At 36.3% G+C, this 26742-nt stretch overlaps 1 protein-coding gene and 1 long non-coding RNA gene across 5 annotated transcripts in view; one reads left to right on the forward strand and one right to left on the reverse strand.

Moving 5' to 3' along the window:
• Positions 1–26742, forward strand: part of ATL2 (atlastin GTPase 2) — a 68657-nt gene that overhangs the window by 39517 nt on the left and 2398 nt on the right. For 2 of the 4 annotated variants that reach the window (XM_082356082.1, XM_082356083.1), the window contains exons 3-12: positions 12080–12214; positions 12461–12565; positions 15925–15975; positions 16275–16331; positions 17809–17901; positions 20021–20159; positions 20941–21068; positions 22197–22253; positions 23179–23250; positions 24743–25174. In XM_082356082.1, the coding sequence (XP_082212208.1) occupies positions 12080–12214; positions 12461–12565; positions 15925–15975; positions 16275–16331; positions 17809–17901; positions 20021–20159; positions 20941–21068; positions 22197–22253; positions 23179–23250; positions 24743–25174 (1269 nt within the window). Of the gene's footprint in view, positions 1–12079; positions 12215–12460; positions 12566–15924; positions 15976–16274; positions 16332–17808; positions 17902–20020; positions 20160–20940; positions 21069–22196; positions 22254–23178; positions 23251–24742; positions 25175–26718; positions 26734–26742 lie in introns of all 4 variants that reach the window. The other 2 variants (XM_082356085.1, XM_082356084.1) reach the window with 2 other exon arrangements.
• Positions 1–26742, reverse strand: part of LOC309611538 — a 106379-nt gene that overhangs the window by 16405 nt on the left and 63232 nt on the right. The gene's annotated exons all lie outside the window — the stretch shown is intronic.

Raw genomic sequence — 26742 nt, forward strand, 5'->3', positions numbered from 1 at the left:
ATTGTTTTAAGTGGACAATTTATTTTTATTTATTTATTTATTTATTTATTTTTGGCTGCGTTTTGTCTTCGTTGCTGTGCACGGGCTTTCTCTAGTTGCCTCGAGCAGGAGCTTCTCTTTGTTGTGGTGCATGGGTTTCTCATGGGTTTCTCATTGCAGTGGCTTCTCTTGTTGCCGAGCACAAGCTCTAGGCGCGCGGGCTTAGTTGCTCCGCGGCATGTAGGATCTTCCTCGACCAGAGCTCAAACCTGTGTCCCCTGCATTGGCAGGTGGATTCTTAACCACTGCACCACCAGGGAAGTACCCATTCCAATAGTTTTTTAGTGGACTTTTTAATGTTTTCTATATATAAGATCATGTCACCTGTAAATACAGTTTTCCTTTTTCCTTTCCAATCTGAGCACCTCTTATCTGTCTCTTTCTTAGCTAATTGTCCTGGCTAGAATCTCCAGTACAATGTTGAGTACAAAGTGATAAGAGCAAATATCCTTATCTCTTTCCTAATCTTTAGGGAGAAGCATCTAGGTTTTCACACTATGTATGTTGTTAGCTGTAGAATATTTTTGTAGATGTTTTCAAATCAAGTTCAGGAAGTTCCCTATTTCTAGCATGCTGAGAGGGTTTTTGTTTTCTTAATCATGAATGGATGTTGGCTTTTGTCAAATGCTTTTTCTGCATCTATTGATGTGATCATATGATTTTTCTTTAGCCTGTTGATGTGTTAGATCACATTATTAATTTTTTGAATGTTGAGTTAGCCTTGTGTCCCTGGAATAGTTAGTTGTGGTGTATAATTATTTTTATACAATGTTGGATTCAATTTGCTAATATTTTGTTGAGTATTTTTATATCTATGTTCATGAGATATATTGATGTTTAGTTTTCCTTTCTTGTTATGTCTCTATTTGGTTTTGGTATTAAGATAACACTGGCCTCATAGAATGAGTTAGGAAGTGTTCCCTCTGCTTCTATTTCCTGGAAGAGCTTAGAGAGAACTGGTATCATTTCTTCCTTAAATGTTTGGTAGAACTTACCAGTGAAACTGTCTAAATTTGGTTCATTCTTTTTTGAAGGTTATTAATTATTGATTAAATTTCTTTAGTAGATACAGGTCTATTCAGATGATCTATTTTTTTCTCATGTGGGTTTGGTAGGTTGTGTGTTTCAAATAATTGGTCCATTTCAACTAAGCTATCAAAATTGTGGGCATAGAATTGTTCTTAATATTCTTTTACTATCTTTCTAATGTCCATGAAATTAGTACTTTTGACTCCTCTTTGATTTCTGATATTATTTGTCTTTTCTCTCTCAAATTGATTTTATTGATCTTTTCAAAGGACCAGCTTTGGTTCCATTAATTTCTTTTCCCTGTTGTGTTGTTATCCTGTTTTCTTGTGTTCAGCTTTATTGGTGTCTGCGGTATTTTTTATTCTGCTTCTTTAGTTATATTACTCTTCTAGTTTCCTAAGGTGGAAGTTTAGATGATTGATATTAGATCTTTTTTCCTAATATATACACCCAATGCTATAAATTCTCCTCTAACTATTGCTTTCACTGCATTTTACATATTTTCATGGGTTGTATTTTCATTTTCATTTAGTTCAAAATATTTGATCCATGTGTTATTTAGAAATGTGTTGGCCCATGTGTTACTTAGAAGTGTGTTGTGTAAACTCCAAGTATTATGGGGTTTTCCAGCTATGTTTCTATTACTGGTTTCTAGTTTAATTCAATTGTGGTCTGAGAGCATACTTTGTATGATCTTTTCTTTAAAATTTATTTTAAGGTGTGTTTTAAGGCCCAGTATATGTCCTATTTTGGGGAATGTTCTGTATGAGTTTGAGAGGAATGTGTATTCTGTTGTTGTTGGATGAAGGATTCTATTGGGTTGGCCAAAAAGCTCCTTCGGTTTTTAAGTAAAAAATAAAGGACACATTTTTCATTTTCACCAAGAACTTTATTGAACAACGTATTCCCCGTTTTGTTCCACTACCTTCTGCCATTTTTCAGGCAACTTCACAATTCCATCCACTCAAAACTTCTTATCTTTTTGAGCAAAGAACTGTTCCAGGTGCCTTTTACAGTCTTCCAGGGAATTGAAATTTTTTCCATTAAGAGAATTTTGTAAAGACCGAAATAAATGGAAATCCGAAGGTGCAATGTCTGGTGAATACGGCGGATGAATCAGAACCTCCCAGCCAAGCTGTAACAGTTTTTGCCTGGTCATCAAAGAAACATGCGGTCTTGCGTTATCCTGATGGAAGAGTATGCATTTTCTGTTGACTAATTCCGGATGCTTTTCGTTGAGTGCTGCTTTCATTTGGTCTAATTGGGAGCAGTACTTTTTGGAATTTTCGTTTGGTTTTCCGGAAGTAGCTCATAATAGAGGACTCCCTTCCAATCCCACCATATACATAACATCACCTTCTTTGGATGAAGAATGGTGTTTGGTGTGGTTCGTGGTGGTTCATTTCGCTTGCCCCACAATCTCTTCTGTTCCACATTATTGTACAGTATCTACTTTTCATCACCTGTCACAATTTGTTTTAAAAACGGAACATTTTCCTTATGTTTAAGTAGAGAATCACGTCAGAAATATGGTCAAGAAGGTTTTTTTTGCTTAACTTACGTGGAACCTAAACATCAAAGAGGTGAACATAACTAAGGTTGTGCAAATGATTTTCATCGCTTGATTTGGATATTTTGAGTATGTCAGCTATCTCCTGCATGGTATAACGTTGATGGTTCTCAATTAATGTCTCGTTTTGATCACTATCAACTTCAGCTGGTCTACCCGAACGTGGAGCATCGTCCAGAGAGAAATCTCCAGCACGAAACTTCGCAAACCACTTTTGACACGTCGGATCAGTCACAGCACCTTCTCCATACACTGCACATATCTTTTTTTGTGTTTCAGCTGCATTTTTATGTTTCTTGAAATAATAAAGCATAATATGCCAAAAATGTGGCTTTTTTTCTTCCGTCTTCAGGATTAAAATGGGTACACAAAAATTCACCAACTTTGATAAGTTTTTTTTTTTAAAGGCGTGCTGGTATGACAGCTGTCACAATACAGTCTAACAAAATTGTTTCGAATGAAGTTAAAGACAACTAAGCGCTACTAGAGCCATCTTATGGAAGAAACCAAATGAACCTTTTGGCCAACCCAATATAATGTCAATTAGATCCACTTGATTGTTGGTGCTGTTCAGTTCAACTATATCCTTACTGATACTCTGTCTTCTGGGTCTGTCAGTTACTGATTGAAGGGTGTTGAAGTCTCCAAGTATAATAGTGGATTTGTCTTGTTTCTTCTTGCAGTTCAGTTCTTGCCTCATGTATTTTGATGCTTTGTTGTTAAGTGCATACACATTAAAGATAACTGTTAAGTTTTTCTGGAGAATTGACCCCTTTATTATTATGTAATACCACTCTTTATCCTGATAATTTCCTGTTCTTAAGTCAGCTCGGTCGGAAATTAGTATAACTACTCTAGCTTTTGTTTGATCAGTGTCAATATGGTATATCTTCCTCCATTCCTTTTCTTTATGTTTAAACTGGGTTTTTTGTGGACAACAAATATTTGGGTCTTTTTTTTAATCCACAGTGACAGTTTCTGTCATTTAATTGGTTTATTTCAATCATGCACATCTAAATGATTTTTGATAGGATTGGATTGTTATTTCTTATGTTTGTAATTTTCTATTTGTTGTACTTGTTTGTTCTTTTTTAATTTTTTCTGCCTTCTCTAGCTTTAATTGACTATTTTATATGATTCCACATTCTATTCTTTCTTAGTATATCTATTATACTTATTTAAACATTTTTAAAAAAAACTGGTTGCCTGGAGTTTGCAATATACATTTACTACTAGTCTAAGTCTGCTTTAGAATATTACTATACTGCTTCATGGGTAGAGCAGGTACATTATGACAGAGTATTCCCAATGCCTCCCTCCTATGCCTTATGATGTTGTTGTTAATTTCCTCTGTGTTATGTACCATAATCACCCAATACATTGTTGCTATTAGCACTTCATACACATAGTTGTCTATTAGATGAATTAAGAGAAAAAAGAATAAAAGATTTACTTTCTTGTCTTTCTTTGACATTCATTTATATATATGTCTGAGTTTCTGACCTATATTATTTTCTTTCCCTTGGGAGAACTTTTAACATTTCTTTCAAGGCAGGTGTGCTGGTGACAATCTCCCTCAGTTTTTGTCTAAGGAAGACTATTTCTCCTTCACTTTTGTAGGATAACTTTGCTGGATACAGAATTCTAGGTTGGTGGCTTTTTTCTTTCAGCACTTGAAATATTTCACTCCATTCTCTTCCTGTTTGTGTGTGAGAAGTCCAAAGTGATTCTTATCCTTTCTTGTTCCTCTACAGGTAACGTGTTTTTTGTCTCTGTTTTCTTTCAGGATTTCCTTTTTGTCTTTGTTCTTTTGCAGTTAGACTGTGATATGCCTGGTATAGATCTTTTGGTATTTATCCTATTTGGTGTTCTCTGACTTTCTTGGATCTGTTTTTTAGTATCTGTCATTAATTTTATAAAATTCTCAGCCATTATTACTTCTGATGTTTCTTTTACGCTTTTCTGCCTTCTCCTTCTGGTATTTCCATTACACCTATATTACACCTTTTGCAATTGTCCCACAGTCCTTGAGTGGTCTGTTCTGTTATTCTTATCCTTTTTTGTCTATGCATTTCAATTTGTGAGGTTTCTATTGATATATGTTCATGTTCACTGATTCTTTCCTTGGCTGTGTCCAGTCTGTGGATAAGTATATTAAAGGCATTCTTTATTTCTATTACAGTGTTTTTTATATCTAGCATTTTCTTTTAATTCTTTGAGTTTCCATCTCTCTGCTTACGTTACTTGTTTTTGCACATTTTCTACTTTTCTCATTAGAGCCCTTAAGATATTAATCCTAGTTATTTTAAATTTACTATCTCATATTTCAAAATCTGCATCATATCTGAGTTTGGTTCTGATGGTTGCTTTGTCTCGTCAGTCTGTTTTTCCTTACCTTTTGGCATGGCTTGTAATTTTTTTGTTGAAAGTCAGGCATGAAATATCAGAAAATAGGACTGATAGTTAAGTTTTTAGTGTGAGGAGTTATGTTAATCTAGCTCTAGCTCAGAGATGTGTTTAATGTTTTCTGCTGCTTTAGGTCCCAGAGACTTCAGTTTTCTCTCCCTCCCCCATTATCCTTGGGTTTCTCTAAGAACTCCTTAAATAGAATGTGTCTTGCAGCTCTCTCAGTTGTAATCCACTGTCATCGTAGTGGAGCCTGGTTGATGTGGTGATAAGGTGTGGGTGAGGAAAGCTATATCATTTTATGATTAAATCTCAGTTTTGTAAGTGGGCCTGAGTCCCTGGGCTGTGACCTTCAGCAGTGTTTCTTAGCCTTAACAATTTTTTTTCTCCCCTTACTTGAGACAGGAAGGAAAGAGGGGGCTGGAGTTGATGAATTGCCCTCTTTCCCAGGCTTAGATAAAGCTCTGATAAGGTAGTTTGTCTTGGAGGGCAGGCCTTTGTTAATGGGGACTGCTGTCAGTGCTTACTTTCCTGAGTGTATTTGAAAATGGTTGCAGGGAATTCCCTGGCAGTCCAGTGGTTAGGACTCAGTGCTTTCACCGCTGTGGCCCAGGTTCAGTCCCTGGTCAGGGAACTAAGATCCTGCAAGCTGTGCGGCACGGCCAAAAACAAAAAAACAAAAAAAAAACCTCAGGGAGCTCCTTGAGGTAAAACCCAAGAAAGTGGGGGCCTATGAAGCCTGAACCTCCACGAGAGGTCTTAGGTCTCAAGCTAGCCTACTCTTAGCTTCCAGCAGTTTGTCCAAATTACCATTTAAATGTTTCTTCCAGTTGCTCCAGTAGCTTCTGCTCCTTGGTAACTGACCTCAGCTTGTGATTCTTTGTATTTGCCTGTCTCTCAGATTTTGGTTTGCAATTTTCCATGTGACCTCAATTCTCTGGTCTAAGAAAGAAAGTTTGTTGATTTTCGTATTGAGCTTTTTTCTTGTTGTGAGGCTGGTGTGCTTTTTACATTAGCTTTATATATGGGAGCACTGAGGCTGGAAGTCCAGTGGAAGACTGTGAAGTCAAATCTCCATGCCAAACCTTAATTTAATAAATAGAGGTGTTTCGCCTTTCTGTTCTAGTAGCACTCAAGTACACTTAAAAAAAACTGTGGTTAAAAATGCATAGCAAAATTTACCATTTTAATCATTTTTAAGTGTACAGTTTAGTGGCATTAAGTATATTCATATTATTGTGCGATCATCATCACCAGTGCATCTCCAGAACTTTTTCCTTCCCAAACTGAAACTCTGTACACATTAAACTACTCATTCCTCCCCTTCCTCCAGCCCCTGATAACCACTTTTCTACTTTCTGTATGAGTTTGACTACTCTAGGTACCTCATATAAGTAGAATCATACAATTTTGTTATTTTGTATCTGGCTTATTTTACTTAGCATAATGTCTTCCAGGTCAAAGTCAGCTTTTAATCAGAACCTTAAAAAAAAGGTTATTTAAACTTCTTTGGTGTGTACCTAAGTTGATATAGTTGTCCTTGTTTGAGCTAGTGCCTTGGGTCAGTCATAATGTCATCTGTTTGTCCAGCCCCAAAAGGGAGGAGTTGCACATGGGGGTGGTTCAGATGTTAGACAGTTTTAAAACTGTTTTAAGAGTCTAATGTTGCTTAATTTGTTCCAGGACTTGCAGAGTATTCTTACATATTCAAATGAAAACTAAATTATGTTTGGTGGTCAGAATGTTTATATTAACTCATTCTATCCACTGATTTGTGTGTTTAGTGTTAATAACCTACCTCCAGAATTAGGCATTAGTTTTATACAGATTAAGATTTTCATCTGTTATGTTTTTTAAATTTATTTATTTTATTTTTGGCTGTGTTGGGTCTTTGGTGCTGTGCGCGGGCTTTCTCTAGTTGCGTTGAGCAGGGGCTACTCTTCGTTGTGGTGCGTGGACTTCTCATTGCGGTGTCTTCTCTTGTTGTGGAGCACGGGCTCTAGGCACACAGCCTTCAGTAGTTGTGGCTCATGGGCTCTAGAGCGCAGGCTCAATAGTTGTGGCACACGGGCTTAGTTGCTCCGCGGCATGTGGGATCTTCCCAGACCAGGACTTGAATCTGTGTGCCCTGCGTTGGCAGGCGGATTCTTAACCATTGAGCCACCAGGGAAGTCCCATCTGTTATGTTTTTATGGGGAATACTTCATAACTAGGAAGGATCTGCTCTTTTATTGTACAGTTACTTGGGTCTTTAATTTCATCCTTTTTATCCCTTTTCCTCCTCGCTGTGATGAGTTACTGTGGCTTTTGAATGGGCCTTTATTCTTCTGGCCTGCCCATTGTTGGAGTCAGTAAGACTGGGAACAGGGTGTATGGTCTGATACATATAGACCTGGTTGGATCACCAAGTCTGTGTTTCAAGTTTACCAGCTATTGTTTCACTTTGTTGCTAGAGAATGTTATCTTTCCTATGGTGAAGTAAGAATTTGTTTCTTATTATTTAGAGTAGGTAGGGGTTCTTTATTGGTTTTTTTTTTTTTTTTTTTTAAATTTGTTTATTTTATTTTTGGCTGTGTTGGGTCTTCGTTGTCTTCGTTGATGCACGCGGGCTTTCTCTAGTTGCGGCGAGTGGGGACTACTCTTCGTTGCAGTGTGCAGGCTTCTCATTGTGGTGGCTTCCCTTGTTGTGGAGCACGGGCTTTAGGTGCGCAGGCTTCAGTAGTTGCAGCATGCGGGTTCAGTAGTTGTGGCTCACAGGCTTAGTTGCTCCGTGGCATGTGGGATCTTCCCGGACCAGGGCTCGAACCTGTGTCCCCTGCATTGGTAGGTGGATTCTTAACCACTGTGCCACCAGGGAAGCCTGGGTTCTTTATTGTTGATAATTATATTACACTGGTAAGTCTTCTTGGCAAGGGTTTATGTTTATTCACTGTAATATTTGACTACATTTAAAGTTCAGGTGTTTTCATATTGCCTTTTGCAACTGAGATTTATTCAATAAGATTTTTTAATTTTACTGGAGGATTAAAATCATTTTAGAAATTTCGAGTTTTAAGGCCTTTTTTGTCCCTACAGTAGTAAATGGTATCAGATTACTGTTTTTCAAGTTCTTAAGTTTGCTTTTACTAACTTATGACAGCAAATAGTATCTGTTATCAGCAAGACTGCTTCTAGAATTCATTAGAATGCTCCTTGAGGGCAGGAATGTTTGTTCTTTTTCAGTGCTGTGTCCCTAGAACCTAAAACAGTGGCTGGCACATGGTAGGGGTGCAATAAATATTTGTTGAATGAGTATATATGAATATATTAAATTTATCAGTATTCAGTATGTTAGAGAAATAGCAGGACTTCTTAATTTCATGTTTTGAAATATCAAAACTTAGTGGTTTTAATTAGCTAGGTTCTCTGACTTACCTTTTCTTTCGTCCTTTTATTGACTAATCAGTTTAATAAACATTTCCATTACAGGGTAAACTAAGAAGAGATGATATATAGTCAATAGATTTTTTAAATGAGACACCAGTTCTTTTTAAAGTTTCTTTGGAGAGGGTAAGGTTAACAAACATCTTAGCCTATGATATCAGTCATCTTTACTTTTTAAAATTTATTTTTACTCTCTTGTTCGTGTAATTGTTTCTAGGAATAATTAAAAGGATCATATTTCTTTTTTTTTAGTAAACTTATTTATGTATGTATGGCTGCATTGGGTCTTTGTTGCTGCACACGGGCTAGTTGTGGCGCACGGGCTTAGTTGCTCTGAGGCATGTGGGATCTTCCCGGACCAGGGCTCGAACCCGCGTCCCCTGCATTGGCAGGCGGATTCTTAACCACTGCACCACCAGGGAAGTCCCTAAAAGGATCATATTTCTTAGGTATCTCTTACACATGCTCAAAAGGGAACACATTGAAGCTTAATAATTAAAAATTTTAATGTATTTATTTATTGAGCAAATATTTTGAGTGCCTACTGCAAGCCAGGCACTATTCTCTCTTCTGGGAGTACTATTCTATGTTTTGAGAGAAAAAAAAGACAAAACTTTCTTTCTTCATGGAACTTACATTCTCATAGGAGAGATAGGGAAACAAGATGTAGAATAAAAACAGATTTCTCTAATAGGGTAGATTCTTTTAAGTTACTTGTGTAGGTTGGACCTTTTAAAAATAATCAGTTCATTAAATACCTACCACTTTGACATTGTTGGGGAATGAGATGCCACATGTGAGAGCCTAGAATAGGGCAAGGCGCTTTGGTAGGAAGTTTTGTCAACAAAAATGAAGTTTACAGCTCGTGCTCTCAGTATTGACACAAGAACTGCATTGCAAAGCTATTTAAAGATAACCACCTGCAGTGTCGGTAATATGCTTTAAGAGTTCACAAAAGTCAGAGTTTCTTGACAGCTGGCTCAGTCTTGGCAGACAGCAGGTGGAACAAAGGTATAGAGATGCTAAACAACATACGTTTTTGGGAATAGTGACCTTTTTGGAGTGGTAGAAACTGGAAGAGGGGTGTGTGTGTGTGTGTGTGTGTGTGTGTGTGTGTGTGTGTGTGTGTTTGGGGAACTTATGAGTACTATCAGGAGCAGAGATAGAAAAAGTAAATTAAAGGTGGATTGTATGCAACAGGTCTCTAGATGGTCCTGTAAATAAATGGGGAGCCACAGATGACTTTTTAGTAGGACAATGGCAAGATTACGTTTCTTGTTGAGAAAATTAAGTGACTATGGGAAGGATGGGTTGGAGAGTACGACAGGGAGGTTCCAGGCTATTTGGGGCATCTAAAGTATAGCCCAGGGGCAAGACCATTGTTGGGCTTGTCCATAGTATATAATGTGAATAGAATTGTGCCATGTGACAGGCAGCCTTGTGACCAACAGAGGGATGAGGGTCAAAAGTTGAAGATACTGAAAGTGAAGAAGAGAATCCAAGAGAATTTTGTAGTTAATAGGATTGGTAACTTGCTGGGGATGGGAGTTTTGTGGGATAATAATAATTATAGATGGTTTGAAGTTTAAGACGGATCTTCACATTAGGTAGTGATAGTCTGGACAACACTTTTTTTCCCCACCTTGTATCTCATTTTCATAAATTGCTTCATCCCTCATTGAGCCTACCATACCCATCTTTTTTCCACCCCTAATTTGAGCTTTGATATCTGTTTTGGACTATATAGTGAAGCTTATTAGAAGTATTTCTGAAACAAAGGAATTTTTCCTGTGGGGGGAGGTACTTTGAGAAAAGGGTATATGGGCTTTAAGTATACTTAAAGTATAGGGCTCTTTTTAAAAAAAAATTATTTATTTTATTTATTTATTTTTGGCTGTGTTGGGTCTTTGTTGCTGCACGCAGGCTTTCTCTAGTTGTGACGAGCAGGGGCTACTCTTCGTTGTGGTGCACGGGCTTCTCGTTGCGGTGGCTTCTCTTGTTGCGGAACACGGGTTCTAGGCGTGCAGACTTCAGAAGTTGCGGCTCGCTGGCTCTAGAGCACAGGCTCAGTAGTTGTGGCACACGGGCTTAGTTGCTCCGCGGCATGTGGGATCTTCCCAGACCAGGGCTCAAACCCATGTCCCTTGCATTGGCAGGCAGATTCTTAACCACTGTGCCACCAGGGAAATCCCTAGGGCTCTTAATATATGTCAAAGTTAACTCATTTATTATATTCCAGATTTAATTTTCTAGATAAATTACCTTATGGTATAGTAACTTTTATATAATTTTATAATATTTAATTATAACAGTCTAGCCCTGTGAGGTACGTTAAAACATTTTATTATGGAAAAATTTAAATATACCCCAAAATAGTAGAGTATTATGAACCCCAGTATACCTATCGACATTTTGCTGGTCTTGTTTCATCTGTTTTTCCCTCTGCCCTTTTATTCTTTTTTTTTTTTGCTGAAATATTTTAAAGCAAATGCTAGGCCTATTCTTTCACCATAAATACTTGAATATTTAACAGTTAAGGACTTTATTATTATTATTAATACAACCACAAAACCACTATCACACCAAGCAATCATCTTTACCCCAACTTAACACCATCTAATATACCCAGTCTGGATTCAGATTTCCCTTTTGGTTTCAAAAAAGAGTTTTATAGCTGGATTGTTTGAATCAGGTTTCAAACAAGTCTTGTGGTTATTTTTAAAGTTGATATTTTTTTTTAAATAAATTTATTTATTTATTTATTTTTGGTTGCGTTGGGTCTCTGTTGCTGCACACAGGCTTTCTCTAGTTGTGGCGAGCAGGGGCTACTCTTTGCTGTGGTGCGTGGTCTTCTCATTGGGGTGGCTTGTTGCGGAGCGTGGGCTCTAGGCGCGCAGGCTTCAGTAGTTGTGGCACGCGGGCTCAGTAGTTGTGGCTCCTAGGCTCTAGAGCGCAGGCTCAGTAGTTGTGGTGCATGGGCTTAGTTGCTCTGCGGCATGTGGGATCTTCCCGGACCAGGGCTTGAACCCGTGTCCCCTGCATTGCCAGGCGGATTCTTAACCACTGCGCCACCAGGGAAGCCCAAAAGTTGATATTTTTTAAAGAGAAATTAAGGCAGTGTGAAAACATTTTAGTATAAGCTATTCTAAGAGAGCAACGCTGTTTTGACAGCCATTCTGTCTGGAACTTAGTTTTGTACAAGGAGGTATCGAAATAGCTAGTATCTATTTTTTATGATTTTTAAACATAGGAAATCTTTCCAAAATGGAGGAAGTGGGTGTGACCCCACTTATCTAGAAGCCTAGAGTATGAAAATGTGAGCTATTCAAGAAGGTTCAGGTTTAGAGGAAGACCACATCTCTCTTAGTCAAAACACCCTAGATGGGATTTGGGACTGTTTTTGTAACTACTTGTGTAATGTTACGGTATATTTTATCTCCCTGGATGTACCTTCCTCATCTATAAAATGAGTGGACCATTTCTTTTTTTTTTTTTAATTTTTATTGAAGTGTAGTTGATTTACAATGTTGTGAAGAGTGGGTGATTTCTTATATTCCTTTTGAGTTCTTATTTTTGTGTGTTTTATTTTCTATTTATGCTTGACTTTAACAGGATTCTCAAAGTTGGATTGGTGGAAACAATGAACCATTGACTGGCTTTACATGGCGAGGTGGTTGTGAAAGAGAAACAACAGGCATACAAGTCTGGAATGAAGTGTTTGTGATCGACAGACCTAATGGAACAAAAGTAAGATTGTCTTTATAGTTTTTTACTATTTTTTTTCTTCCATATTCTTTCTTGAGCAAAACAACACAGAACTATTAATATCTGATAACTTTAACATATGTGGATTATTATGTCAAAATGTGTGAGATACTTAGAGTACTTTTCTTGACTTAGTTACTGATTTTGATATTAACCATTTTATATTTGACTTTTATAGTCACTATTGGTGAATTTTTTACTTAGTATTTTAAACTTTTAAATTCCTAGGTGGCTGTGCTGCTAATGGATACCCAGGGTGCCTTTGATAGCCAGTCAACTATCAAAGATTGTGCAACAGTGTTTGCTCTGAGCACTATGACTAGCTCTGTCCAGGTGAGATACAGAGATGCTGTGGTATGATCAGGTCGGACAATCCTAATACCTTTGCTCCTCCTCAAAAGGCCTTTTGGTTGAAGAAAAAAAAGGATTAAAATTAGAGAAACTATTTACATTTAGTATTGGTCATTTACATTTCTATGCTTGCTGTTCTGGCTTACAATGTGAAATTTCATACTTTTAGTGCTTACCAGGGAAGCAGTGAACCAATAGCCAATCCCTTTGGTATTTCATCATAGCATCTATGCTTTTTTCTTTTTAAAGGAATATATATTATTGCATGTTATCCTTAATTGAATTCAAGGATATTCAGTTGATATTGAATTCAATTGAATTCAGTCATATACAGTAAAATATAGAGTGTTTCTTTATTTTTTGGCTAAACCACCCAAACAAACAACAAAACCAAGTAATTAAATTTAGTTTTCTACTCGATATGTATGACAACTAGTACATGATTATTTGAACTAATGGAGGTAGAGACATAATAATTAATTCGTATTGAGGAAACCTTAATGATGTTTATATAATAAACTAAGGACTGAAAGTACCTGTTTCATTTAGAAAGGGGTAAAATCCTTTCTGTTTTTTCACTTATGCTGTACCCTAGTTATGTTTGGTGTTCTATCAAGTTCTAGCCTCTTCAAGCTAGGCCATCTCTTTTCTGTATAATTTAGACTAATTGCACTGAATTAAACCACCACAGGTCATTTTTTATTTCTTTACTTTCTGTTTCCTGAGCTCATCTGTGGTTGATACTTCTCTGGCTGAAAAATGAATTATTGAAGTATGGTGGTTAGGTCCAGCTGGTGATATATCAAGATGTATATTTGCAGATATTTTAAAAAGTATGTGCTTCTCCTGAGATAAGAAATATTTCTTATGGATGGTAGATTATAGGTGATACCGTCACAGTGTCTTGGAATTTTTGTGCTTTCCATTAATATCTGGAATGTATGACCAGTTTCTATTAAAGTTCCCATTTCCTTTCTTCTTCAATTCGAAGTATCTAGCTGTCAGAGTGGAAACAAGTTTTGGAATTATTATGAGATAAAAGAGAAGTGGCTTCTTTTTATTATAGGGATGGGGATATCTGTCACTACAAACTAAGTGATGTTATTGGGGACCCTCAGGGTCTCTTTTTCTCAGTTTGTCCTACCTCTTTTTCTCTGATCTTGCAGGGCAGCACAACTGCCATTTTCTTGAGGCAAGCAGGAGCCACATCTTTGTGTTTATATTATCACATTATAGCCCTTCAGATTAGCTGGCTCTGTGGCTTGCATTAAATTATAAGTTCTCTGTCCTAAAACTTATACCATGGTGTTCTCTTGTTTATTCAACTTTATGATAGCAAGAGAACTGGTTTTGGACAACCACATAAAGCCATTCAGCCACTTCCTTATCGTAAAACAAAGATTTTGCCCATCTTACCTATCTCACATGTGGTTTTGTGTGCAGTCAGAAATGAGGTCCAAATGAGATAATGCATAAGAAAGCGGTTTGTAAACTAAATAATCAAGAAGATAATTTTTTTCTCTTTTTTAAGGCCGCACCGTGCGGCATATGGGATCTTAGTTCCCCAACCAGGGATCGAACCCGTGCCCGCATGCATTGGAAGTGCGGAGTCTTTTTTTTTTTTTTTTTTTTTTTAAATAAATAAATGTATGTATGTGGCATCTTCCCGGACCAGGGCTCGAACCTGTGTCCCCTGCGTTGGCAGGCGGATTCTTAACCACTGCGCCACCAGGGAAGCCCCAGGAGTGCAGAGTCTTAACCACTGGACCACCAGGGAAGTCCCTAAAATTAGTTTTTATTATTGCTTCTTTCCTGATTCTTGAGGCTAGATTTCTCTCCTTCCTTATGTAAGTTATCTGGCTGATAGATCAATGACAAATTGATCCCTTTGTCATTTATTCTTTCAAAAAATAATTACTGAGCATCTATTAAGTACAACACAGTATGCTAAGTAGTAATGATCCACAATAAACAAATCTTCTTTTCTGTTTGCTATTTACAACCTGGCCCTGACAATGAAAGGATCTGGTCCTATTTTCTAAAAGCTAAGGCCCATATGGGTGAGAATAGGTTGGTTATGCTTTCAGTTTTTAAGTTTAAATCTAGAGTTTAATCACCTCATCATTAATTACTTTTTAAGAACCTGTTTGGAATTAGTCAACTGAGAATATCATTTTAGGTTTGCTGGGCTATATTGGCTGTTTATATTCTTGACCTCCAAGTGATTAAGTTAGATTATCACTTATTTGCTGTTAGAACAAATTGTTCTATATTTGGAGTAACCCTGTTTTCTTAGATATAAGTTATTTCCTAGCAGAGGCGACAACTGTGGACACCCACTTTTCTCCTTTGGTGGTCTAGGTCATCTTTTAAAGACCTGACTCAGAAGGATTGGACCTAGTGAATCTTTTCTCCAATTGCTGTTTCTTGAGAGTACTTAAGTTTCCGTTATCAGCTCTGGTCTATGGGCCTTGGAAAGTGGAAGAGTGCTACCTATGGGGGATGTGTGTGTGTGTGTGTGTGTGTGTGTGTGTGTGTGTGTGTGTGTGTGTGTGTGTGTGTGTGTGTGTGTTTTAGCTACCACAGTCTGGTAAAATTTTCATGTTAAGTTATCTGGTCTATGGGCCTTGGAAAGTGGAAGAGTGCTACCTACGGGGGATGTGTGTGTGTGTGTGTGTGTGTGTGTGTGTGTGTGTGTGTGTGTGTGTTTTAGCTACCACAGTCTGGTAAAATTTTCATGTTAAGTTATTTAGATTGAGTTTGCTTAAGTAAAACGATAACCATAATATTAGAGTCAAGTTAGTTGAGGCACCCACTGAACAAACCATAAACTATATACTATGAATGCTCCAAGGAGGAATTTATCTTTGTATTGTGTTGGCCAAAAAGTTCGTTTGGGTTTTCTGTAACATCTTAACAGAGAAAAACCCGAACGAACTTTTGGGCCAAACCAATAGAACTATGCCCTTCACATTCATTGACTTAGAAAAACAGTTGGGTAGTTGGGGAAAGTCTTCACTTAAAAAAAAAAATCATGTCATAACATTAAAAAAACTTACTATGTGATATACTTTTTTTTTTTTTAATGTCTGCTGCCTTCTTGGCCCCATATGCGTATGTTCATGATTTTTACATAGTTTACCACCACTGCTTCCCCCTTAATGTTTTATCCTGACTGTTAGGAAAAAAGAAAATTCTTTTCATGGACCACTGGTTAAGATATTGACTGAGTCATTCATTCGTGCTCAGGTGTAAAATAGCCTTCATTTCCACAAGTAAAGTTATACACAGCTGGGTATTCAAAGTAAAACACTAATAAAAACAAAAATTTGTTTTAACAGGTGTATAATTTGTCTCAAAATATTCAAGAAGATGATCTTCAACACTTGCAAGTATGTATGTCTCAAAGAATGTATGCCAAAGTATTGAAAATTTAATTCCCACTTTGTTGTGACTTTACACCAAGAACCTGTAATGTTGTAAGAAGATTGACTATTAGATGGTTTTAAACAGATGTACGACTTCTTAACTAGAAGAAATTTTAAAGTATACGCAGTCTTAAAAAATTAAATGCTTGGCTTTCAAATGATTTTAAAGACTCTGACATTTAGTCGTCTGATACAGAATAGCTTTACAGATGTCTTCTTTCAACCTCTTCGGGGGCATTATTTTAAATAATTTGATTTAATAGTTGTTTACAGAATACGGCAGACTTGCTATGGAAGAAATCTACCAGAAGCCATTTCAGGTAAATAAATATTTTATCATTAAAAAAAAATTTATCTATGAAAAGCTATCATCTTGTATCTCTGGAGATATGAGGACATTATGTGAAACTAATTTTTGACAACAGATCTAGTGGAATTGAAACTAACTTACGGTAATGTCATCACCATCTTATCAGTAGCAGCTTACAGGATAGGAAATAGAGCAAATGAATCTAGACTGGTTCTTAATACTTTTACTTAAAGAGGTTAATAATATTTCTCTTAACTGGATATTACTTCCAAAACTTGAGACAGTCATGTAAATTTCTTTTATATGTGATAAACTACTAGAAAATGTTATTGGTTGTACATGTGCGTGTGTGTGTGTGTGTGTGTGTGTGTGTGTGGTATATTACAAGTTGAGGTTAGACCTGTTATTCTTTATTTTTGTTTCAAATAGAAAAATTTCAGAACTTATTGTATCTCTCCCCCGTGTGTTTTTTCATTACTTTTAAATGCTAGGTACAGAACATGAAGTCAGAAATTAACCTTGATTTGAGAAGCATATGCTCTGCTTCCTTCTGTGGAGTCTTATCATTAGACATTAAAAAAAAAAAAACAGAGCTAATTTCAGATCGATTCTTTTTTGAAATAAGTGTAATTTGTAAGTAGGCATTGTACTATTTGGCTAGTTGTGTTCTAGTAGGTGAGAGTGACTCCACCCCGTCTGCTCATCAGTGTGTGAAGTGCTTCCTGTGTGATAGCATCACTGGTGATTCTGTTAGTGGGTTACATTGATTCTGCCTCCGTCCTGTCTGGCTCAGGTGATCACTTCTGCGAAATATTTGGGCAGGTTATGGTGTCATTTTGTGTATATGATGAAATGTACTCTATTTGGCCTATATCAGTTTTTCTGAACTGGGGTCATTTTGCCACCCAGAGGGCATTTGCCAGTGTCTGGAGACATTTTTGGTTGTCACAGTTTTGGGGAGGAAGTTCATGCCATTGGCATCTAGTTTATAGAGGCCAGACATGCTGTTCAGCATCCTACAAAATGTAGGACAGCCGTGATAATAAGAATTATCTGACCCAAAGTGTTAGTAGTGCTGAGTTGAGGAACTTAAGCGTATGGGAATAAAAAAGTCTGTGAAAAGAACTAATTGGTCTAGAATTAGGTTAGTTGGTCTTCTAGTTACACAATCTTGACTTAAAATTATGATCTGTATACCGTGATATGTCTTTTGTTTCTTTTTTAAATATCCTGTATTATTGCTTGTGGTGACTCCTTATACACAGTGAGGTTCTCAAATGGAGGTAGTTTCTTGGTATAGGAGCTGGGAGTATTGTTGGCTTATGTAGGCTCTTGATATAACTATGAGTAGTATTAAGCCATTTGGTTACTATAACTTTTGATAAGGATTGTTTTTGGGGAGTAAGGGGTGCTTCAGTTATTAAAGTAGTAATTTTTGGTAAAATTTTATAAGAAATGATTTCAATTTGTTTCCCTTCTTTCTGTAGACATTAATGTTTTTGATTCGAGACTGGAGTTATCCTTATGAACATTCATATGGTTTGGAAGGTGGAAAACAATTCCTTGAAAAGAGATTGCAGGTAAGCCCCCATTTCTTAGAGAGGAGAGCATAAGCACCAAGCCCCAGGGGAAGGTGTGGCCTGTCTGGACTGCTGCTTAGACTACCAACCTCTAAGTGTCATTGGAACAAATTGAGTATCCCAGGTTAACCCAGATAACTGCATACATAATTGATGAGAAGTAAATTGGTAGCACTCCTGTGAAAGAGGACAATAGAAATGCCCTCAAGTAGAAGTTAAGGAATGGATATTTCTCTCCAGAGCCAACTGCCCCTTCAGTAAATCAATATTCAAAGGATAAAAGTTTGAAGTAGACTAACTTTTTGATCTGCTCAGGTTGCATGCATGTCTCTTTCTGGCCCAGCTGAGCTTCTGAGCATTTGGGACAGGCTGGATCATCTAGTGTGGATGCATTGAATACAGATGATGTGAGACTCTCTTTCCAAGGAATACTATCTCGTAGAGTGGCAGCATATAGAGAAAAAAGGGATCTTAAACATTATCTAGTATAGCCTTTACACACACACACACCCCAAAACTGGGACCCAGAAAAGTGACTTGCCTTTGGTCACTTAACTAATTATTGATAACTGGGAGTAGGACCCAAATATCCAAACTCCTGGCCTGGCCTATGCAAAATGCCACACCAAGTCATTCCTGGAAAATAACATCACCGACATGATCCTTTATTCCTAAAGGTACCCTCCTATGGAAGTACTTTGGGAAACCCTCAGGTCAGATACTACCTACCTACTGATGTCCACAAAAGATACATAAAAATACCTTTATTCATAAGTAGAAGGTTTAGCTCTTTGGGGTAATAAAATTTTGTTTGTTTCCTATGGAAAAATGCATTTAATTTCGCAGCCACATTCAAAGACTTAGGGTATAATGTAATTTTTCTTAATCCTAAAATGAGATCAAAACCAACTCCTCATTTCTTGGATTATTTGAAAGGCATTTCTAGACTTGTCGGAGATAATTTCATTCATCAGCATTTTCTCTGGTTTGTTCAGAAGAAATTAACCCACAGCACATCAGGCATGCTAACTAAATTCAGAATTATGTACTTCAAAGATAAGGAGGTTTTTAAATATATTATTGAAGCGATACAGAAAAGTGCTCAGATCATAAGTGTGCAGCTTGAGGAGTTTGTACAAATTGAACATAGCCATGTAACCACCCAGAAGCGGCTGCCTGTATCCACTAACTCCCGCCCCCTCCCCCCCCAGATCCTTCATTACTCTTTTGACCTCCAACAGGCTTTGTTTTTGGACTTTTTATGAAAGGAATCATATACAGTATGTATTCTTTTGTGTCCAGCTTCTTTTGCCCAGTATTACGTTTCTGAGATTAATCCATATTGTTGCATGTAGTTTAGTTCACTTATTCTCATTGCTATGCAGTATTCCGTTGTATGAACAGGCAACAGGTTTTCCATTCTACTCTTGATGGAGATTTAAGTAGTTTCCAGATTTTGTTGATTACGAATGGTGCATGTTTTTTAGAATGGTTTTTGAGAAGAGTTTGGGAGAATATGTGAGTTATATTGGGATAAGTAGTTAGTAAAAATCTAACATTAAGATTTCCTTCCAGAAAATGCATAGCAGTTCTCTCTTCTGCAAAACACTGATAAACTAGCATAAATCATAAATAATCATTTGGAGTGAGTGCCGAAATCTAATAAATTTTTAAGGCTCTTTGGACTGCGTTGGAGCTTTTCGCCTTATCTGTTGTTTTGCTCAGGGGCTGACCTTTTTATTTGTAGGCAAATTAGTACTTTGTTTTTCTCTTTGCCATTATAAGTACTTTAAAGGCAAATTCTTAATTTATTTACTGGTTTATAAATCACAACCACACCTGTTGTTCTGGTGTTAGATATTATGATTAATTATTATTTGTATTTATTCATATCCTTGGCAGCTAACATGGGAAGAAAAAATCTTTTTTGGTTTAAGACAGAGTGGGGTCTTATCAAATGGTTAGAAATGGGTCTTTAGTAAAATTTTATTGTCAAGAAACACCCATCTAGACTAGCATCTGAGTTAGTGTGCATGCATGTGAGTACGTATGTGTGTTTTCTTAAAAAAATGTGTTTCTCTCTTGTTTGCACCTTCACCTTGTCTCCTTATGTCCCCAGGTAAAACAAAATCAACATGAAGAGCTACAGAATGTAAGGAAGCACATTCACAATTGTTTCTCAAATCTTGGTTGCTTCCTTTTGCCACATCCTGGTCTTAAAGTTGCAACTAATCCTAGTTTTGATGGGAGATTGAAAGGTGGGAATTCCCATTCTTGCTAAAATCAGAACTTAAGTTTTAGAGGCTGAAAGTTAAAAACAATACATGGTTCATTAAATTTTCTCTTTTATACTGGAGGACATTTTGATGCATTATTACTGGTGTGATTGTAATGTATTGGTTTGTTGCAAACACCTGGCATATTGATTAACATTTTATAATGTGGTCTGTTGCTCAGCACTGATGTCCTAAAAATACTGAAGGCTAAGAACATTTCAGTATTTCATCTGATTGCAGTCTGCTAAAAAGCATTACCAATGTATTATATTGATGTAATTAGATTTAAGTCTGTTTGGGGGTGATGGTGTAATTTTTTGTGTATGTTTTAGGATTATTTTGAGCATGATGGCAAAAGGCATGAGGATTGACAAAACTTTTAACAGTATGGCTGGAGAAACAAAATTTAGTATTAAAATTTAATACAATTTCATGAATTGCTTACCATTTGGAAAGGATAGTTTAGTTAAAATACTTGATGTGGAATTTGTTCTGGTAGGCCACAGTTTCATTTATTATTTGGGCTGAAAGAATTATTGGGAGATGAGGGAAGTGGGGTAGTAGAGTGGAGGGGTGGTTATATTTTTTCCTAGGAGATGTGACAGTGTGATGTGTTTGGATGAGTTTTTTGAAATGAATCTACACTTAAGTAGCGTATTTTTATTTTATGAAATAAAATTTTATTAACTCTTACCAATGGAGACTTTACTTTTTTTTTTTTTTTTTTTTTTACTAACATGTTGACTAATTTCATGTCCACTAGATATTGATGAAGAGTTTAAACGAGAGCTTCGAAATCTGGTTCCATTGCTGCTTGCCCCAGAAAATTTGGTAGAAAAAGAGATAAGTGGATCTAAAGTCACTTGTAGAGATCTTGTAGAATACTTTAAGGTAGGAAAATTCTTACATTAAATGGCTTTGTCTAAGTTAGAAATATAGCTGACTTAAAACTCATCTGTATGTACAAGAAACTTCTTATCTTTATTTTAAAGCAAAAAAGTAAAATTTATATTTTTTTGCCTTGAATTGGATGTATCAGTATTTAAGAATATTTAAGATTGTAGCAGACAACATGTATCTTCTAGACAGTGATTTTATATCTTTGTAGAGTTATCCTACTTTTTCTCCAGCTCTGATATGGAAAGAAGAACCATTCACCGTAATATTATGATACCACTCTATCATTTGAGAATGATAATTAGGTATTGGGAGCATAATTCTGTATCCTGAGTTCTCACAAAAGCCTTCTCTCAGAGTCTGGGACTTGATAAGAGCAGCTGAAAGTATCCAGACTGGGTTTGAGCTCAAGTAAATTATGCATAGATTTTTTTTTCCCCCTCTGCTGTTCTCTAATCTTTATAGCTTGCTTGCCAGAGCAAGGCTATTGTAGAGGTTTGTATTTATTCATTGTAGTTGTAAATAGGCGGAAGGGAAATACAGTTAACGAAGAGTGTATTTTTGTATTATTTAATGGACACTTGATCACTTTCATACTATCTTTGTTCAGTTATGTGTTAATTTAGAGTCAGTAGAAAGTTGAGGTGAAAGGTTCCTACATGGAACTTACTTAAAAACTTTCATCTTTCTTTCTTACTCTTAAACCACAAATTCAGTAATTTCTTTTCCTTTGAACTGAAATATACTTTAAGCTGGTCAAAGTAAAATACTGAGTTAAAATATTTTCTTACATATTTATTTGAAATGTTGGCAGTAGGGGAGAATTATGGATTTCTTTTCATAAAGTAGATGGCATTTTATATATAACTTTTAAATATGAGACATTTATGCCAAGTTGGAGTTATATTTGGAGACATTTCTCTAGGATATTATTTAGCAACATACACACTTAATAATGTTGAGAATAGGGGTAACTGTTGGAATGAGAGTGTATGATTTTTAAAGCCTAGACTTTCCTTATAATAGTGTGAATCATTTTTCTATTTAATGATTTTTCTTTCTTTGGGGATGTGGAGCCAAATTGCATAACCTATGAATATAATGAGTCTTCTGTATTTTTAGGCTTACATTAAAATTTATCAAGGAGAGGAACTTCCACATCCAAAGTCCATGCTTCAGGTAGTGTGTGTGTTGTACATACATTTATTTACGAAGGAGAAAAAAAAATCTTTGCTTTAGAGATAAATGCTGGAAATGGGGTAATGTTTCTTTCCATGCAAATACATTTTAGATACTTAAGGCATGGGTCCTGAAGTTTTAATGAGTTTTTGTGACTACAGGTTGCACACCTTGCACACCAGAAATGAGGGTCCTCGGTGCCTTCTCTTCAGTTGCTCAAAAAGTGTAGGAGAATTTCTGCTTCAGAAGATAGCTTCATATGGGCCTTGCCAAAGCAAGGGCCTTGCTTCTGCTCTCTGAGTCTTTGACAATGAATGTTGTTTGAAATAAGGCTTATTTTCTCTTGATATTAATGATAGACGTCTGGTTCTGGTGAATATAGATTTTGTTTTTCTTTTTTTTTAAAAAGGTGTTCTTTAGGGACAGTGTTATTTTAACCTAATTCATTTTTTTAAAAATTTGCTACTTTGGGCAGTTTCTCAGTTTTATAGTGGATTAAACTTTTTTCATAAAACCCATACAATGAGCAGTTTTGTGGATCCAAAAATGTATCTTGTGTATAATACTGATTATGAGAGAGAGGACCATATGAGTAATTCTTGATTCTTTGCACCTGGGGACTTGACACATTTTAGGGTTGTATCAGTTTAATTCTCTATAATTCCCTGGGCATATGTGGTATTTTCTACAAACCCACTTTAACAAACCTAAGCAAAACAAAATTAAGCAGGTAGTCCTATTAGAAGCAATTATTATATCCTTTATACTGGTGTTTCCTTCCATTAGAAAGGAAAACTGGAAGTTGATAATATTTTCTCTGATTCATTTTCAGACTTGGTCATTGTACATAATTTATTGTCTTAATCAGAATTTATAGTTATCAGGTATTTCACATAAAATTGGCACATTTTATTTTATTTCTTAGGCAACAGCTGAAGCTAATAATCTTGCTGCAGTAGCAGGAGCAAGAGAGATCTATTGCAAAAGTATGGAGCAGGTTTGTAACTAAAATTTAAATTTGACACTGGAGTAAGATAGAAGATTTTTATATTTAAAATAATTGAACCAATTTGTGCTCCTTATACATTGTCAGGTTACATCATTCCCAAATTTCCCTTTATCATCTCTGCTGGAAATAAACTAAGAATATAATTCCCATGGTTAGAGTGCAGGATACGGGTAGTAAGTTATTACATAGACCACACTGAAATATTTCCTGACACATGATTCAGAGTGCTGCTATTAGTAGCTTCTGATGCAAGCAACATCAGCTGAAGGGCAATAGCAATTTCTATGCTAAGCTTGCTAACTCAAACATTAAAGTACCTTTTTTATGTTATCCTTTTTTTTTTTTTGATTTTTTTTTTTAACATCTTTATTGGAGTATAATTGCTTTACAATGGTGTGTTAGTTTCTGCTTTATAACAAAGTGAATCAGTTATACATATACATATGTTCCCATATCTCTTCCCTCTTGCATCTCCCTCCCTCCCACCCTCCCTATCCCACCCCTCTAGAGGTCACAAAGCACAGAGCTGATCTCCCTGTGCTATGCGGTTGCTTCCCACTGGCTATCTATTTTATGTTTGGTAGTGTATATATGTCCATGCCACTCTCTCACCCTGTCACATCTTACCCTTCCCCCTCCCCATATCCTCAAGTCCATTCTCTAGTAGGTCTGTGTCTTTATTCCTGTCTTGCCACTAGGTTCTTCATGACCATTTTTCTTAGATTCCATATATATGTGTTAGCATACTATATTTGTTTTTCTCTTTCTGACTTACTTCACTCTGTATGACAGACTTTAACTCCATCCACCTCACTACAAATAACTCCATTTCGTTTCTTTTTATGGCTGAGTAATATTCCATTGTGTATATGTGCCACATCTTCTTTATCCATTCATCCGATGATGGACACTTAGGTTGCTTCCATGTCCTGACTATTGTAAATAGAGCTGCAATGAACATTGTGGTACATGACTCTTTTTGAATTATGGTTTTCTCAGGGTATATGCCCAGTAGTGGGATTGCTGGGTCGTATGGTAGTTCTATTTTTAGTTTTTTAAGGAACCTCCATACTATTCTCCATAGTGGCTGTATCAATTTACATTTCCACCAACAGTGCAAGAGTGTTCCCTTTTATGTTATCTTTTACCCACTTTCTTGCCAGCAATCTTCTGTACGCTTTTGGTGTATTGCTGGATCAGGTGAAGTCAGGTACAGATTGCAGTATAATTCTTTTTGTCTTTATTGCTATATAATTAATACCAATATAATTAATTTTGGAAAGTTTATTTTGCTTGAGTCAGTTAAACATATAAGAAATAAGTAGGTTATGATAATGTGTGAAGTATTATGAACAGATTTAAAACTAAACCATGTAGGTGGTTTGACTTTTTGAGATTAAAAATTATGATCAGGGAATTTCTTTCAAGTGTGAATTATTTCCAGCATGTAATCTGTCCTAATGTAACCCTGCCTGTACAGGTATGTGGTGGGGACAAGCCTTACATTGCACCTTCAGATCTGGAGCGAAGACACCTGGATCTCAAGGAAGTGGCGATTAAACAGTTTCGTTCAGTAAAAAAAATGGGAGGAGATGAATTCTGCCGTCGTTATCAGGACCAGCTTGAGGCTGAAATAGAAGAAACCTATGCAAATTTTATAAAGCACAATGATGGCAAAAATATCTTCTATGCTGCTCGTACCCCTGCCACACTGTTTGCAGTCATGTTTGCTATGTATATAATCTCAGGACTGACTGGCTTCGTTGGCCTAAACTCTATAGCCGTCTTGTGTAACCTTGTCATGGGGTTAGCACTGACGTCTCTTTGTACTTGGGCGTATGTTAAATACTCTGGGGAGTTCAGAGAAATTGGAACAATGATTGATCAGATTGCTGAAACACTATGGGAACAGGTTGGTATCTGTCTTTTGGTTTTTCAGTGACTAATCTTATCCCTGTGACTCCCCACCCCTCCTTCCAGTGCCCCATTCCCCACCCCCAGTATTTGCATACCTACTTTTCCTTCATATGGAGAATGGTAAAAGTATATTTTCCTTTTTGTTTAGATGCGTAATTTGAATATAAAGTATGAACTGTTTTTTTTCCCCTTTAAAGTTGTAATTATAGTGTGCTTTGGTTGGCTTACATCTGTAATATCCTTTGGATAGATTCTTAGTCATAGGCCTGATTATACCAGACAAGTGGGCAGGGCCAGAGTCTTTAAGGATTTTTTTTTTTTTTTTAAGAAAAGAAAATATAATTAGTGCAAGAGTTATGAAGGTAAGGAAAGAAGTTTAGGAGTGTAATTCTTTTGCTTTAGGAAAGCAAAAGAAGTTTCTAATATTGGCAAGAACCAAGGCATGCTTATATTCCAGGAAAAATATTGGGTCTTCATTGCCTTCCATGAAGTTAGTAGTGATTTACTGATGTACTACAAGGAACGATCTTATAGGGAATTCTTACATCCAAGAAACTTTGTTTGACCTCTATACTATGGAAATACTAATGAACAAAGCAAAGCACCACAAACAGAGAACCCGCTTTTCTTAATCATAATCCGTTATCTCAACCAGAATTCAAATCATGATTTTTTACCTCAAACCAGAATTCAAAGTTGGGCCTGACAAGTATCTACTAAGGAAAGCCTTGTTGTATATCAGCCAACTGTTGTCTGGAATTGCCTGTGTTCAGAAAATTTCATTTAAGGATGTTGTCATTAAAATGATCATCGTGAAATACTTGAGCATCATGTCAAGGACCAGAGTGAAAACTACAGTTATTACTGATGGACAGTTATAAAAGGTGTTTTCAGATACCATTTCTGGGCTGATGAAGTAGTGGGCTTATTTGAAGATCTAAGATATGCAGGTCCGTGTTGGTTTTGGCTTTAAATTCAAAGACTAAAGAAGTTGATTGGATGTTGACTTTTCTATTAATAATGTCATTATTATTTTATACAGTGACCCACTATATTAATTTGGATTTTATATTTCTTTATAGAAATGCTCTATTTATTCAGATCTGATTTGGAAGCTTATGTCTGGATATTTGTAAAATTTAAATTTTTATATCTTAAAAATAATCTCATTCTTTATATTCCTTTGCTATCTTCTGACAGAAGATGGATTAAAAGCTATCACAACCTCAAAAAAAAAAAAGCTATCACAATGTCACTTAAAATATTACCTACTTTAAAAATGTTGGACCATTACTAATTTTCTGCAACATGAATTTCGATAGTTGTACATTGTCTTCTTTTGAAAACCACTCATCTCCCGTACAGCATTGATTCTAGGATTTTAGAGGTGCCATTATTACAAAACAAGTAAATGGAAGAATCTAAAGTGTGTAAAATTATTTTCAGTATAGTTGAGGTAGGATGATCACTAGTCAGAAGATCTGTGCTGTGTCAACACCTGTCTAAATTTTTTTGCATTTCTCTTTTCTTTTGCTTCAGAGGAGTCCCAGGAAGGTGAGAAAC

Source organism: Balaenoptera borealis, assembly GCF_965194805.1.
Source record: "Balaenoptera borealis genome assembly, chromosome: 15".
NCBI classification, from domain to species: domain Eukaryota; kingdom Metazoa; phylum Chordata; class Mammalia; order Artiodactyla; family Balaenopteridae; genus Balaenoptera; species Balaenoptera borealis.